Genomic DNA, 16,011 nt, shown 5'->3' with positions numbered 1-16,011 from the left:
TTTTGTGAAATTATCAATGATCATGTATGAAGGTCCAATCTAAGCACCTTCCAAAACTACATAAAAACAACTAAAGTTTGTAGAATTCTATAGAAATGTGTGTATTTATAGTGCAGAGTGAGGAGTTAATGCTATGTGTATCACAGACTGTGTGCTAATTTTTACAGTTGACAGTCTATTTAAAGTAAGCAGAAAGCTTAGCAGATGAGTGCTTGGTCAGCATATCCTTTTTTTCTTTTGTCTTTTTTTAACCAAAACATCTGGCATTTTATTTATTGAAAAACAGCTAATTAAAAAAAAGGCATCTCATACACCCAGTACAGTTTCTTAACCTTGATTTAGTATCTCAAATCAAGTGATTTTCACAATTTCTGTCACTGTGCTTCTTTTTATCTCCTTAAATACTACTAGATATTTGATGATATTAACACAATAATACAGAGGTATCCTAGCAATAGACTGGACTACTATTATATTTTCATTTTTCATTCATATGTTATTGGATTAGTTGTACAGTGGCTTAGTGGTTAGCACTAAGTCACTTCTCACAGCAAGAAGGTCCTGGGTTCCAATCCCGGGTTCGAACAGGCAGGGGCCTTTCTGGGTGGAGCTTGCATGTTCTCCCCGTGCCTGCGTGGGTTTACTCTGGGTACTCCGGTTTCCTCCCACAATCCAAAAACACGTACATTAGGTTGATTGGTCATTCTAAATTGCCCGTGTGGTTGTCTGTCTATATGTGGCCCTGTGTTAGACTGGTGACCTGTCCAGGGTGTACTTTCGCCCAATGTTTGCTGGGATAGGCTCCAGCAGACCCCTGTGATCCTAATTAGGAATAAAGTGGGTATAGACGATGAATGTATTAGTTGTTTTAATAGTTTTTTTTCTCATGTTAATATTTATATTTATAAAAATGTCCATTGAATATATTGCATTCTGTTAGAGTTCGTAAAAAAGAAAAATATTTTCTTTTCTTTTTTTATCTAAAAGATAAGTGCTTGACTTATTGTTTTCTCCTCAGACGATCTTCCTAAGCATCTGAATAACCCAATGCTGCATACAAAGATTTTTCCCTGTGTAAACTTAAACCGCCAAATCTATATAGTACATATCGATATCGTATTTCATAGTGAAAGAGAGAGTGCATGACAAAATGCACGGGGCTAAACAACAGCAGGAGTAGAGGGATAGATTTAAGAGAAGAGCTGACTTTTTTCAAACTGGGATTTGAAGGACGTGATAGTGGAGATGTTACGGAGGCTCTGTGGGTGGGTTCAATAAAATTGAATGACCTGCCCCCTTCAGAGGAGAATCGATACTTCAGAACAAGTAAACCTTTACTACATGATCTAGGAATACATGGTAGGCAATAAAGATGGAGTATCTCAGCTAGTATGGCGAGACAAGATCATGTAGGGTTTTAAAGGTTAGAAGGAGCATTTTATATTGAAGAAAGTGGTAATGAATCGGGGTGATATTGTAGGCATATTATATGGTGTGCAGGTGAACTCTAGAGTTTGAATATATCGCAGTCTGGCAGTTTTTAACAGCTAATTTAGATTTAATCATGCTCTTTGAGCAAAAATACATAATAGTTTGAAATATAATTTAGCCATTTGATTATAGTTGGTTACTTGGTATATTAGATATATAAGATTGCAGTGTATTTTTCCTCAAATTTACCATGTCATACTCTCTTTGTCTTGATCCCTCACACACATACACACACACACACCTTGAATTGATCGATAATTTCAAAAAGAATTGAGAGGCTCTGATAAAATTCTGTTATTATACAAAACACATATGTAAGTAAAACAAACTGAGTAATTCCTAGAGTTTAATTCCTTCTTAAATTAAATACCAACTTGCTTTACACATTGGGAATGGCACATTCCCATCATAGCCTGAGTAAAACATAAAGCATTTGTTTTTCTCCAGTAGGTTATGGCTCAGTGAATCCATCATTCAATGCTTGAAACCATCACTAAGTCTGTAACATGCAGCAGTGTTACATAGACTGTAACTGACATCAAAATCAGGCTAGTTAATATTTTATTAGCTTGATGAGACATTAATAAAAAAAATGTTTTCTTTGGGGTTAGTAAATCTTATCAGGTTGCAAATGTTACCATATAAGGAGAACGAGTATTAATTCATCCCGCCCACAAATCGTCACCCTTAGCATACATGCATATGTGTTTACATTACATTTTATCTTATACTTTGAGCCATTAAAATTATTACTACATTTTGGCAACATAGCAGTAGTCAAGATGAGATGTTCTGAAGCCCCAAACCAGGTCCGGAACTAGTTCCTTCGTCCTTTGTGTCAAATAAAGAATGAAAAAAATGAAGTCTAGACACGGGAGCTAATATGGGCTTCAAAATGAGTAATGGGTTTAAAAAAACACCAGGTTTTGACAGGATTAACCAGCTCTTTAGCAATAGCAATACTTTACATATTTAGTAGAGATCTGGATCAAACCTGCAGAATTTCTAAGAGTTTAGAAAATGAAAGCACAGCCCACATGTAGGGGTTGGGTAGGAGGGGAGGAGGGGGGCACATCACATCAGTATTGGAATTATACTGAAACCCTTAGGGGTTTCCAGTAATGTGATTTGAAGAAGAAAAAAAAGCATTTATTTGTCACATATACATTACAGCACAGTCAAATTCTTTTGTCACATATTCCAGTTTGTTAGGAAGTTGGCGTCAGAGCGCACGGTCAGCCATGATACAGAGACCAGATCTCCTGGAGCGGAGAGGTTTAAGAGCCTTGATCAAGGGCCCAACAGTGGCAGCATGGCAATGCTGGAGCTTGAACCCTCAGCCATCTGATAGTAAGCCACAGCCTTGACTACTGAGCCATCACTGCACTATAGGGAGGAAAAATAATCTTCATTTTATTCCATCTAAATTTGTTCACACAAATATCTAATTCACCTATGCAGCCCGAGTTTGATTCATGAGCAGGGATCCAACCCAGCCATTGGGGGTTAATTCTCAAGCCTGTGCAGGTCACAAGCCTGGATAAAATGTCACGTTGCATCAGGAAGGGTGTCTTGCGTAAAACCTGTGCCAAAACCAAATATATACGGATGAGACGATCCACTGTGGTGACCCTGGAGCATGCAAATGACAACAAGAGGCAATGTAGCATGTACAATTAGCATTCATAATAACAGTGAGATGTTTATCTGGACTGAGAAAAGAAGTCCACATATTTATTAACAGATGCTTTCAGATGAATTTGTACTGTGTTCACTAGTGACTTAGTGACTTTTTTTTTTTTAAACTTCGGTATCCAGAATGGCTTTGGCTTCAATGTTTTGATAAGATAGGACTTTCTCTCATGTCTTGTTTCATGCTACCTTGATCATTAGAGCTTAACGTCTTGTTTTCAGTTTTTGTTCTAAAGTTATGTTTTCTAAATAAGTACTTAATGCTCCAAAAGTGCCCTTAGACTATAGAAATGAGAAGACTGGAGAAATATTCTGTAGAAAAATCTTGCTAAAGATGCTAAAAGAGTATTCCTTTAAAGCTGTTTTTGGCGGTATACAGTATAGATCTTTTTGCATGTGTCTCCCTAGCTAAGCGGTACTGTAAGAACTCCAGCTCAGCAAGCAGCACCACCAGTAGCTATGCTCCCAGCAGTAGCAGCAGCCTGAGCTGTGGAGGAGCTGCAGGAGCAGGAGGAGGAGGAGGAGGAGGAAGCAGTGCTAGCAGCACCTGCAGCAAAAGCAGCTTTGACTACACGCATGACATGGAGGCCGCCCACATGGCCGCTACAGCCATCCTCAACCTGTCCACACGTTGCAGAGAGATGCCTCAGAGCCTGACCGGAAAGCCACAGGAGCTCTGCACACAGGTAACACAAAACAGTCACAGTTTTTGCATATGTGTGTGTGTGTGTCATATCTGTAGCACATTTTTAAAAACTCAACAAAAATTCTCATGGAGGCTGTAGGTGCAGGCAGTACTGGTTCCTGGATGTCAGCAAGTGTGAGTAGGAGTGTTTGAATGCTATATCCGTCTATTAAGATGTTACATGACTACAGCAGATCAGGACTTTCAGCAAAGTTTTTATCCCCCCCAATATTCCATTGCAGTTGCAGTTGCTCCTAGGATTTGCTGCAACTATACTCATCCTAACAGGTCATTTTTTTTCTTATTCTGAATGTCTCTGTGCTGCTAATGCATAAAAATAATAGAATACTATAAACCACACTATTAAAGTGTTTACCAAAGTTTAGTTCATTTTAAATAGACTATAATACTTTCTAATATTGAGTAAGTCATTATGGTAGGGCAGCGTGATGATGCAGCAGGAAGCCGGCAGGGTTAGGATCTCTAGTTTATTCCTGAGTACGGATATTCTCATGTCCTCCCTGTGTCTGTGTTTGGGTTTCTTTCAGTTTTGCGGTATTCCCCTACCATCCAATGATGTGCTAGTAAATTGGCTTCGCTAAAATTGCAGGGCTGAGCAGAGATTTTTAGAGTGGCATTTGCTCCAATTTCCCATGAAGCAAGCTGTGTGAAGACCATCTACTGTAAAACCTGTGGAATTCTATGAACCAGTATGCGAAGAAAATGTAAAATAGATTCTCATAACAAAACACATATGATTGAAAAGGTTTGGCATGTATCAAAATGTAGTATTGTAATTATTATTGTCGTAGACTACTCATAGAGTGGTAGAGGATAGGATCAGGGTTTTTTTTATCAGTTTAACTAGTGCTGTGAGAACCTGTTAGCAAAAAGGTCACGCATAAACTCTAATCTTCAATAGCCGGCTAACCTTCAGCAGTAGCCTGTAATAGCTGGCTGGTGTCTGTACTACTTCATGAGTTCCTGATGAAGTGGACTAGGTCTAAAGATAATGTGACAAACCTGGTGAGAGATGACACAACCGCTTCAAAACACACAAATTAAACTCGCCGTCTCTCAGTGTCGCCTCACTATGAACTGAGCAAACAGATCGTTATTTGTGTCCCATGAGATATTATAACAGTTCATTTTAATTTAAATTAAAAACAGAGACCAAATAATTACTTAGCTTACTGTTAGCTAGTGTCACTCATTGCTGCTTCTTCAGATCCATGGCTATGAAGCATCTGCTGATTTTGCAGTTAATTTATATTACTTACATTCTTCCATCATTTAAAGACGGACAGGGACATGGAAATGGATAGCGTAACAAATGCGCGGCTATTTACAACTTCAGCCTTCAGCTTATGGAGAGAGAGGTAGGGAGGGGGAAGGTTTCTGAAGGTTTTGTGTATTCATGCGTGATGAGATGGAAAGTGACTACACAAGTAACCACAAATTCCTCTCACTCAAAAAAAAGTAGTCCCTCCTCTAGAGTTCATGGAGTTATTTATATATACGATTTATATACGATATTTACTAATGAATATATACAGGGATTCTTTAATATAAAAGGAATGAATGTTTTTTCTTCATCAGTACAGGGAAATATCAACATTATCGTCCCTATTAAATACACATACACTACATACTGTCTATGATATCAAGAGGTCAGATTGAAAAGTCCGTTAATAGCTATTTCTATGAGTATTAACATAACAAATTATGGGCAGCATGATACATAGGTGGGTTTATACACTAAACTGCCTGTTAATTAGCTATACTAATGTAGTAACTAATAAAATGACAAGAACATGGATGTATTTGGCTCCAGTTCATCTGGGATTCACCAGAATAACAGTACAGCCAGTGTGGCATCTTTACTCACCAAGAAGCAGAAGTGTCTGCCTTCCTCTGGCCTGATTGGACACACACACACACACACACACATTCAACTGGCATTGACACTAATGGTGAGGTGTGCAGGGATGGAAGGATGGAAAGAAGAGGGTTGGGAAGGAAGGATGATTGCATATGCTGGGTGATCGGAAGTGCCGAGAGCGAGAGGGCTTCCTCTCTCTATCTTTCTTTCTCTTCCTCCTCCATCCATCTCCTGTCACTCTGCAGAGAGGAGTGGGGGAATGAGAGAAGCAGCTGGCCTGCGGCAAAACCCATCTCCTCCTGTCACAGGCTGTGAGACAGCATGGTGCTCCTCTCCGCTTCTGACGGCTGTGCCTTCGCTGCGCCTTCACTTCACTTCCTCTGATTATTTCACATCGAAAAATAACCGCCTCAAATGGGGCCGTTTGTCATGCATAAAGCTGTGGAGGAAGCCAAGAGGAAGCGGAATGATCATAAGATTCCATAGCTGCTATAAATAGATTGAATATTATTAATAGGGTGGATTGAGTCTGCCGTGTACTTTGGATATAAAAAAGTCTATATGCCCCTGTTAAGATTGCAGGATAAAACAGTTTTGTAATATAACAAATGAAACAAATGAGGTTAAATCTTTTTTCCGTCTTCAATGTGATATAGCAACAAACAGAATTTAGGTGAACAACAAACAGAAACAAAACTTAAATGTACATGCTTGTATAGCTGTGCACAAACCTTTTATCCTGGGGAATGTGACCTGATCTATTAATCACTGACTCTGATGAACCCCAAATCAAGATCAACATTTTCTGTCTGATTTTCTTGGTTTCATCCAACTGTTGAAACTATGACTTACAAAGAACTTACAAGATCTGGACAGGATTAAGTTCAGTAATCACTATTTGTCACATACACATTACTGCGCAGTGAAATTCTTTCTTCGCATATCCCATCCTTGGAGGGTTGGGGTCAGAGTGCAGGTTCAGTCATGATGAAGAGCCCCTGGAGCAGAGGGTTAAGGGCCTTGCTCAAGGCCCAACAGTGGCAGCTTGGCAGCACTGGGGCATGAACCCCAATCTTTCCTCAATCAACAATCCAGAGCCTTAACCACTTAAGCTACCATGGGCATCTTATTGTCAAAAGGTATTGATCAGCAAATGGGGTGATGATTTCTAAATAACCAGATACCATAATGGAACACCGTGAAGACCATCATAATCAATTGGCAAAAATTAAGTACCATAGTGATGATATCAAGGACAGGACATCTTTCTAAAATGGCATGAAAGACAAAATGTGTTATAGTCTAATGTTATCAGGGTAGAAATATTTTGCCATAATTCTAAAAGATCCTATCACCCCAGAGTGAAGCATGGTGGTGGCAGCATCATCCGAAAGGGCTGCTTTCCTTCATCTGGGACTGGGGCTCAAGGTCAAGATAGAGAGAATCAAGCATCATCTTTGAGAATCAAGCTCCTTGTTTTTGGGCACCAGGCCTCTTTTAGACAGTTGAAGATGAAGAAATAAATCACCTTCCAGCCTGATAACAAGCCAAAGCACAAATCCAAGTCAGCAAAGGAATGGCTTCAGAAAAAGGAAGATCAGTGAGGGGTTTTTTTTTTTTTTTTTGGAATGGCCCAGTCAGAGCCCAGATCTAAATCTTATTGAAAACCTGTGGAATGACATAAAGCAGACTGGGCACAAGAGATTCCTTCACAATTTAATAGATCTGGGGCATTTTCTGCAAGAAAGATTGAAGTACATTTTTTAAAACAAGATGTGTTGGTAGACCAAAGAGTCAAAGTACTGTTTTACAAGAAAAAAGTGTGTTAATTAATTATTAGTTAAGGGGTGTATTCACTTACACAAGCAGGTTATTGCTGGTTGCTATATCGCATGAAAGGTGGATAAAGGGGGTGTATAGATTCATATATCTACTGTATATGTATATGTATTTCCACTTAATGCATCTAAAAAGAAAGATATCTGCAAATTAATATTGATATACATAGCATTTTCTATTTAATGTCAGTTATCTTTATAGTAAGACCGCCTGTCTATAAACCTTAATTGGCAGGATCAGCTATTATTATTTGTTACACCATAGTATTGTTGAATTCTTGAATCTGATTTGACAGCAGTTTCACTTCACTTCAAATCACAGGTTAACATTAGTGCATTAATACATAAGGAACGCTTATTCAGTGGGACTTGTATGATGGATGGCGCTACATAATCTAATAATATGATTTTGGAAACTTATTTAAGAAAGGAAATTCTATACTTGTTGGTTTGGTGAAGTAAGACTCCTGACATGGGAGAGTCTTCAGGATGAAGGACTGTCTACCTTTTGCCAGTTTTCTCAGTAACATGAGTAACAAGTTGCATTGTTTGTGTGTGTGTGTGTGTGTGTGTGTGTGTTAATAATAATTGTAAATGTTGAAAAATCTCTGTGACATAAAAGGCTAGTTTGGACTGCACTCTTTTAGGAGAATCATTCCTTCAGGGTGGTAATGCTTCATGTCTGATGGTATCACACCAAGCTGTCATGAATTTATTTATTTTACCTTCTTTATTATTCCTTACTTAATGTATTGATATTGATTATTTGAACTTGTTGTGTTGCGTTCTTTGTTTGTATTATCTGAAGAAAAAAAAAAGTGTAGCAATCTGATCAAGCTATCAGGATCGAGAGTTATGAAGAGTAGCAGCTCACATACCTTCATACATACATTAAAATCAGAATAGTTAATTAGTGTTAGAAGTGAATGCCAGCTATTTAATGTTACTGTAAGGATAGGGTTGATGTTACTTTTAATAAATCAAGTTTGGGAGAGACCATCTGGTACAGAATTTGACTCACCATCTATGCAACTGGACATCTTTCTCAAGAAGGTCATCAAGTGTCTTCTTCAACGCCTGATTAACTTTAGTTCTAAGGATCCTCCCACTGTGAATCTTTTTTCATGAATCATGCCAGCAAGGAAAGAAAATCACCAAATTTTTGTATTGAGAATGATAATATGATCATTTTATGGAGCATTTTGTTTTTAAGACAGACATCGAAGCATCATTCTGCACTGTCTGGTTTCTCTGTCTGTAATTGTCTGGTGGAAAATAGGACCAGAAAAGTGTGATGGTGAGAAATGACCTCTTTCTTCCTATGTCTTGTTCTGTGCTGGTCAGTTCCCATGGTGATGCAGGTCAGGGTCATCTCAGGCCACGTGGACCGAGGGAGAAAAGGATATTCTAGGCAGACTTCACATCTCCAATCCCAGCCCACTGCTCATGATATCAGATGCAGAATTATTTCATGTTTCTTAGCAGAGACACATACTGCATGCATCCAAACATAATGCATGATCCTTACTAAAAAAACCACATAGGTCACATATTCTAGGTGGTTTCTCATTTATCTGTTTAACTGGCTTTATTTATCTTTTGTATATATCTATATATTTTTTAGATTTGTACTCTATCTCATATGTGGTTTCTCACAGAGAGGCAGGAATTAAAGAAAAACATATGGACAGAAAGAGCCAGAGGGAACTGCTGTAGTGTAGCTAGTGAAAGATGGAATTAGATAGAAATAGACAGAGAGCAGGAGAGGGAGAGAATACTGTGGAGTGCTCAGTGGGGGAGAGAGATAGAGAGAGAGAGAGAGAGAGAGAGAGAGATAGCAGCAGGGAGCTTGGTGAGAAACAGACAGAAAAAGTAGCCAACTTACAGCATATCTGTTCCTTTTGCTCAACATTATTCCCAATGAAATCCCTATCTGCTGATCTCAAAGTGCTGACAGGACTAAACTCCAAATCTTATCACATTATATATTTTTCATATAAACAGCAAACCTGTGGACGGCAGTATGGCAAGCTTTAAATGTTTCTCTTGTGTTTAGATTGCACTAAAACACAGTTTAACTCACAGCACATAGGCTGCTGATAGCATTACGTTTCTCACACATATGTCAGGTTTCATACATTTATCATTACAGATTTCATTTTCAAATTCAGCTGGTATTGTCTGCTCTTTACAATACAGAGTGCCGATTTAAATGCCAGTAAAGAAATGTATGCAATCTTATATTTCCTTTCCTTTCCTTTTTCTTTTCTTTCCTTCCTTCCTTCCTTCCTTTCCTTTCCTTTCCTTTCCTTTCCTTTCCTTTCCTTTCCTTTCCTTCCCTTCCCTTCCCTTCCCTTTACTTCCTTTACTTCCTTTACTTCCTTTCTTTTCCTTTCCTTTCCTTTCTTTCTTTCTTTCTTTCTTTCTTTCTTTCTTTCTTTCTTTCTTTCTTTCTTTCTTTCTTTCTTTCTTTCTTTCTTTTCCTTTCCTTTCCTTTCCTTTCCTTTCCTTTCCTTTCCTTTCCTTTCTTTCTTTCTTTCTTTCTTTCTTTCTTTTCTTTTCTTTTCTTTTCTTTTCCTTTCCTTTCCTTTCCTTTCCTTCCTTCCTTCCTTCCTTCCTTCCTCCCTCCCTTCCTTCCTTCCTTCCTTCCTTCCATCCTTCAGCACTCTGTGTCTTTACATCTTAGTCTCACAGTCAAAAACACTTACATGCAACTAATGCATGATCATTTAGACATTACACTTCTTACATACCTGTACAGGCATCAGTTTCTCTATAAAACAATTCTTTATAGAGTAATATCCAGTATACCATACATAATATTTATTTATGTATTATGTATGGATATAAAAGGAGATATATGGAGATTTTTTTTTTTATTTTACAGCATTTTTTTGTTGTTGCTATATTTCATACTCCACTACACTTCCATCTAACACCTCTGTCTTCAGCTTCATTTTCACCCATCTCTGTAATGTTTCCATTATCATTTCCACTACACAGATTAAATATTTTGTCTCACCTAACCTTGTGTATGCAGTGGAAATTTATAACCTGAATATAATTAAGATTTTCTGTGAAAATAACATTTAAAAATTATTTTATAGATAGATAGATAGATAGATAGATAGATAGATAGATAGATAGATAGATAGATAGATAGATAGATAGATAGATAGATAGATAGATAGATAGATAGATAGATAGATAGATGTATTAGAGCTACCCTTTAAAATTCATCATATTAGTAATGACATATACATGCACACCTACTGAAACAAAAAAAGCAGAGATGTTGGAAGCTGTAGTATTTTATGGTTTTGTAAAATCGAAGATGCACTGAAAAGAAAAGAAAGGAAACAAAAATAGAGATACCTCCCTGTCTATTCTATCTCTCTCTACATGTCTCTCCTGCCTCTGTCCAAAATCCTTGCTCTTGCTCTTTCACTGTCATCTTTTTTCCCCCCATCACCTCTAGTCCGACAACCTTTCATCTTCTCGCCTTTCCCTTTCTCTATTTCCTGTTTTTTCTCTTCAAAAATGTCCCGTACCGGATCCTCTTATCTCTTCTGTTCTTCCTCCTTGCTCCTCGTCTCAGGAAGAAAGGCCACACCTACTAGAGGTTTAAATCTAAGCGCAGACATCGGTTATGGGTACTTGGTGCACAGCATTTATGCAGATAGTATATTTATTTATTTATTTACTTATTTATTGTTAGAAAACTGTGTTTAGTCATTTGAATAATCTGCAATACATTCAGAATAAATGCTTCAGCCTCAAGTCCCTGAGGTTATCATGTGGTACTTACACCAAATTTAGACCGAATTCCTGACTCTTTAGTCACTGGGCAACCGAGCGACTACGAAGCTGTCGGGTGGTCATTTATTTTCACCAAGAAACAATTTTTTTTCAAATGCGACACATCCCGACTATTTTCCCATCCTGAACACATCGCTAAAAACTAACACCATACGCATCTCAATGTGGCAATTAAAGCATTCTTCAGACTCTTTAATCTACTTAAATTATATTTAATACTCCACTGCATATACAATCACGGCTTTTTGATTATTCCTCCAGTTCATTTGCAAATAAATCAAAAGTATTTGACACAAATCTAACAAATCCCAGTGTGCCATGTTTAACAGTTCCAACAATATGAGGTGAAATAATGTTCACTCCTTCACAGGCATCATGTCTGACTTACACTTGCAGCTCTTAGTGATTTTCAGTGAACAATTGCAGCATTCACCCAGTCGTCTGGAGATCACAAGATCAAATCCTCACGAGTGCAGGAGAGTATAATTGGTCCTGCTCCCTGGCTCTCCAGTTAGGAAGGATGACATTCCTCTTTCCACTGTTGACAGTTAATAAAAGGACAGTTAATGCTCTCCTCTGAGTATCTTCAGCCTGCCTGTGACCTTGTGTGAGTTTAAAAAGATGTAAAGGCTTCATGTGTCCTGTGTGGAAGCGTAGGTTAGCCTTCATGCTCGCTTCATGTTCTGGTGCTGGTAGCTGTTGTGTCGTAGGATTCCACTAGAGGGCGGGACTAAAGTCGAGGAAAATATGGCAAAAAAATGTATCGAACATTAACAATAATATTCAAAATAACTACAAATACAGATATGAATAGGAAGTGCCCTATTCGTTGTTGTAGGAAGCATCCAGAAAGGTTTACATAGTTGAGACTAAAGGTAGGTATCATGACTTCATAGGAATTAAAGCAATTTTTAAAAAAAATTGGTGCCAGCAGAAATGTTACATTCATTTCGGATATAAACCTCTCTGAAAAAAAGACCATTTTTATTAATATTAACTTCGTTTACAGCACTCGTTCATGCATTTCAGTTACTGCCATCAGAGCTGCAATGGTTTAAATGCAGTGGACTACTAGTTTATTTATATTTTAGAAAGTAGAGCCAACTATATTTATTTGACAATATTGCAAGAAAACACAAAAATAATGATTGTGTGAGTCCAGATTAAACATTGAGGCTAATTATGAATGTGAGTGATGTAGCTGAGGGTGAGGAACTGTCAGAGCAAGAGGGAAGGAGGGAAAGGAAAGGAAAGGAAAGGAAAGGAAAGGAAAGGAAAGGAAAGAGAAAAGAATGGAAATGAATGAAGGAAGGAAGGAAGGATGGAATGGAGATGAAGAAAGGAAGAAACTAAGAGGAAGAAAAGGAAAGGAAAGGCAATAGAAAGGGAAGGAAGGAAGGGTGGGAGGGAGGAAAGAATGAAGAGGAAGGAAAGAAGGAAGGAAGGAAGGAAGGAAGGAAGGAAGGAAGGAAGGAAGGAAGGAAGGAAGGAAGGAAGGAAGAGGAAAGAAAGAAGGAAGGATGGAATGGAGATGAAGAAAGGAAGAAACTAAGAGGAAGAAAAGGAAAGGCAATAGAAAGGGAAGGAAGGAAGGAAGGGTGGGTGGGAGGGAGGGAGGGAGGAAGGAAGGAAGGAAGGAAGGAAGGAAGGAAGGAAGAGGAAGGAAAGGAAGAAAGGGAAGGAAGGAAGGAAGGAAGGAAGGGAAGGAAGAATGAAGAGGAAGAAAAGAAGAGAGGAAGGAATGAAGGAAAGGAGAGAAAAGAGAGAAACAGGAAGGAAGGAAGGAAGGAAGGAAGGAAGGAAAGGAGAGAAAAGAGAGAAACAGAAAGGAAGGAAGGAAAAGAGGGAGGGGGGGTAGGGTATGGAGGGAGGGAGGGAGGAAGGAAGGAATGAAGCGAAGAGGAAGGAAGGAAGGAAGGAAGGAAGGAAAGGAAAAGAAAAGAAAGGAAGGACAGGAAGGAATGGAGAGATGGAGGAAGGAATTAACCCCAACCTCAGTTCCCAGAAGGCAATACTTAGACTTTTTTAGTTAATTTAATTTGATTTGTTTTAATGAAAACTGTATTTTAAGAGAACCTGGTGATTGTCAGGATTTTTGAGACTATTCTATAATATTATTTGTCTTACTTTGCACGTAAGCACCTTCCAGTGATATATAATGCAGCAAATGAATGCAAGACCTACTCCTAAATCTAACCCTAACCTAATCCTCAGTCACCAAAAACATTTTTGGCTTTTTCAGTTTGTTTGCTTTGTTTGTTTGCTTTGTTTAATTTTAATTAAAAGATGCAATTTTTCACATGGGCACCAGCCAAATGTTCCCATAAGGTCAGAATTGTCAGATATTCTACTGTTGTCGGGACAAGATAGAAAAACATGAGTGAAAACACACACACACACACACACTTTCTGATTTCACCACACTGCCATCTAGTGTAACTCTATGACAGATTATAGCTGTTGACGGCAGTTCCATGGATATTCTGATATAAAAAAGATAATCACAAATATAGCGTGTTCTCTCAACAATACCAAAAATCTGCCCTTTTGCCACACATTTGTGCTCTTCTACATATTACGCTGTTCTTAAAAGAGAAGAAAACTTTTTTCATCCATTACTGTTCAACCGCTACTTCATTCCCTCCTGAGCCTTTCAAAGCCGATTGCTAAAAACATCCTCACATCTCCCTAATGCAGCACAATCGACAGATTCGTTCTCACTTCCTCTCCGTCACGTTTCCGTGGAGTCATTGATTGACTGGTGCAGTTCAACAGCCAATTGAGCTTTTGTTATTTGCATACAAATTGGCTTTGTGGAACGCTGCTGTGCTTTCTAAGTAAGAGACTCTTGGTTTTCAGTGCATTTGTGTGTGTGTGTGTGTGTGTGTGTGTGTAGGGTAGGGGTGGGTGTCGGGTGGAAGCACCTGTGATTGCCTGCACATGTGCAGATGCTCAGAAGATCAGCCTGACTGCTTGATTACCATTAAATCACCACAAATGATGTGTGCTGATTTTTTACACTGATGGCAGAAACTCGAACTGTTTAATGCAGTGCAAAAGATGAAGGAAGCTATGATTTTTTTTTAAACTCATAACCATGGCTATAACGTCACATCCAAATCCATCCCAGACATTATATCAATCTCACACGATTACTGATTGCTGACTTCACTACAAAAACGATATCTCAGCAAGCAAAACTTTCTTGAATAATCACAAGTTATTATGAGATTATTACAAATTATAAAGAATTTAGAAGCATTATCTGGCATACAGTCCTATTTATATAGTAGTTCCTGTTATAACATTACAACAAATAAATAGATAGATAGATAGATAGATAGATAGATAGATAGATAGATAGATAGACAGACAGACAGACAGACAGACAGACCGATAGATAGATAGATAGATAGATAGATAGATAGATAGATAGATAGATAGATAGACAGACAGACAGACAGACAGACAGACAGACAGACAGACCGATAGATAGATAGATAGATAGATAGATAGATAGATAGATAGATAGATAGATAGACAGACAGACAGACAGACAGACAGACAGACAGACAGACCGATAGATAGATAGATAGATAGATAGATAGATAGATAGATAGATAGATAGACAGACAGACAGACAGACAGACAGACAGACAGATAGATAGATAGATAGATAGATAGATAGATAGATAGATAGATAGATAGATAGACAACAAACAGTTAGATAGATAGATAGATAGATAGATAGATAGATAGATAGATAGATAGATAGATAGATAGATAGATAGATAGACAGACAGACAGACAGACAGACAGATAGATAGATAGATAGATAGATAGATAGATAGATAGATAGATAGATAGATAGATAGACAGACCGACAGATAGATAGATAGATAGATAGATAGATAGATAGATAGATAGATAGATAGATAGATAGATCTGCTCTCTGTTCTTAGATCCCTTTACTCATTACTCAAGATTTTTCTGGATTTTCTTGTGTTCCTGGAAGATAATTCTGGTGAAACTTTATAGAAATAAATAAAATAAAATAAAATAAAATAAAATAAAATAAAATAAAATAATTTAAAGGTTTAAATAAAAAAATAAACCTTTAAAAAAATTATCTGCCAATGGAACCAGAATATTTCAAACTTAAAAAATGAGCACAACATGTCTAGAAATACGTATAATAATCGTATGTTTTGTTTATTTTAATTCTATTATAGGAAATACTATAAAAGTGTAATTATATTCAAAATATTTCTCCTAGCTAAGATATAGTTTTTTGCAGTGTCCTTTCCTGTTTCTCTTCACTCAGCTCAGCTCATTCTCGGCAAGATTTTGATGTTTTTCTTCGTATGCAACTCTGAAAATGTTCTTTGTGGTTATTCCTGGTTTGACTTTTGTTCCTATTTTATTTTTGTCACTTTTTAAAATTGACATGAAGCTTAATAGATAGAAAAAAATTGTAAAAGGTTTAGTGGCACAAGGGGGAAAAAAACAAGTGCATTGCAATGTAAATATTCTGTATTTGATCTTAAGTCATGTTGTTTAGCATCTGCTGTGAATTAGGAGGGAGGTAACTTCAGGATTTAAAA

General features: G+C 37.6%; 1 protein-coding gene across 3 annotated transcripts in view; it reads left to right on the top strand.

The window, feature by feature from the left end:
- Nucleotides 1-16,011, top strand: part of myt1lb (myelin transcription factor 1-like, b) — a 104,815-nt gene that overhangs the window by 74,592 nt on the left and 14,212 nt on the right. For all 3 annotated transcript variants that reach the window (XM_058400068.1, XM_058400067.1, XM_058400069.1), the window contains one exon: nt 3,592-3,869. In XM_058400068.1, coding sequence (XP_058256051.1) covers nt 3,592-3,869 — 278 coding nt within the window. The remainder of the gene's footprint in view (nt 1-3,591; nt 3,870-16,011) is intronic.

Source organism: Hemibagrus wyckioides, linkage group LG09, assembly GCF_019097595.1.
Source record: "Hemibagrus wyckioides isolate EC202008001 linkage group LG09, SWU_Hwy_1.0, whole genome shotgun sequence".
In the NCBI taxonomy this organism is placed as follows: Eukaryota; Metazoa; Chordata; class Actinopteri; order Siluriformes; family Bagridae; genus Hemibagrus; species Hemibagrus wyckioides.
Note: the sequence above shows the minus strand (reverse complement) of the source record. Positions and strands in the feature narration are given on the sequence as shown.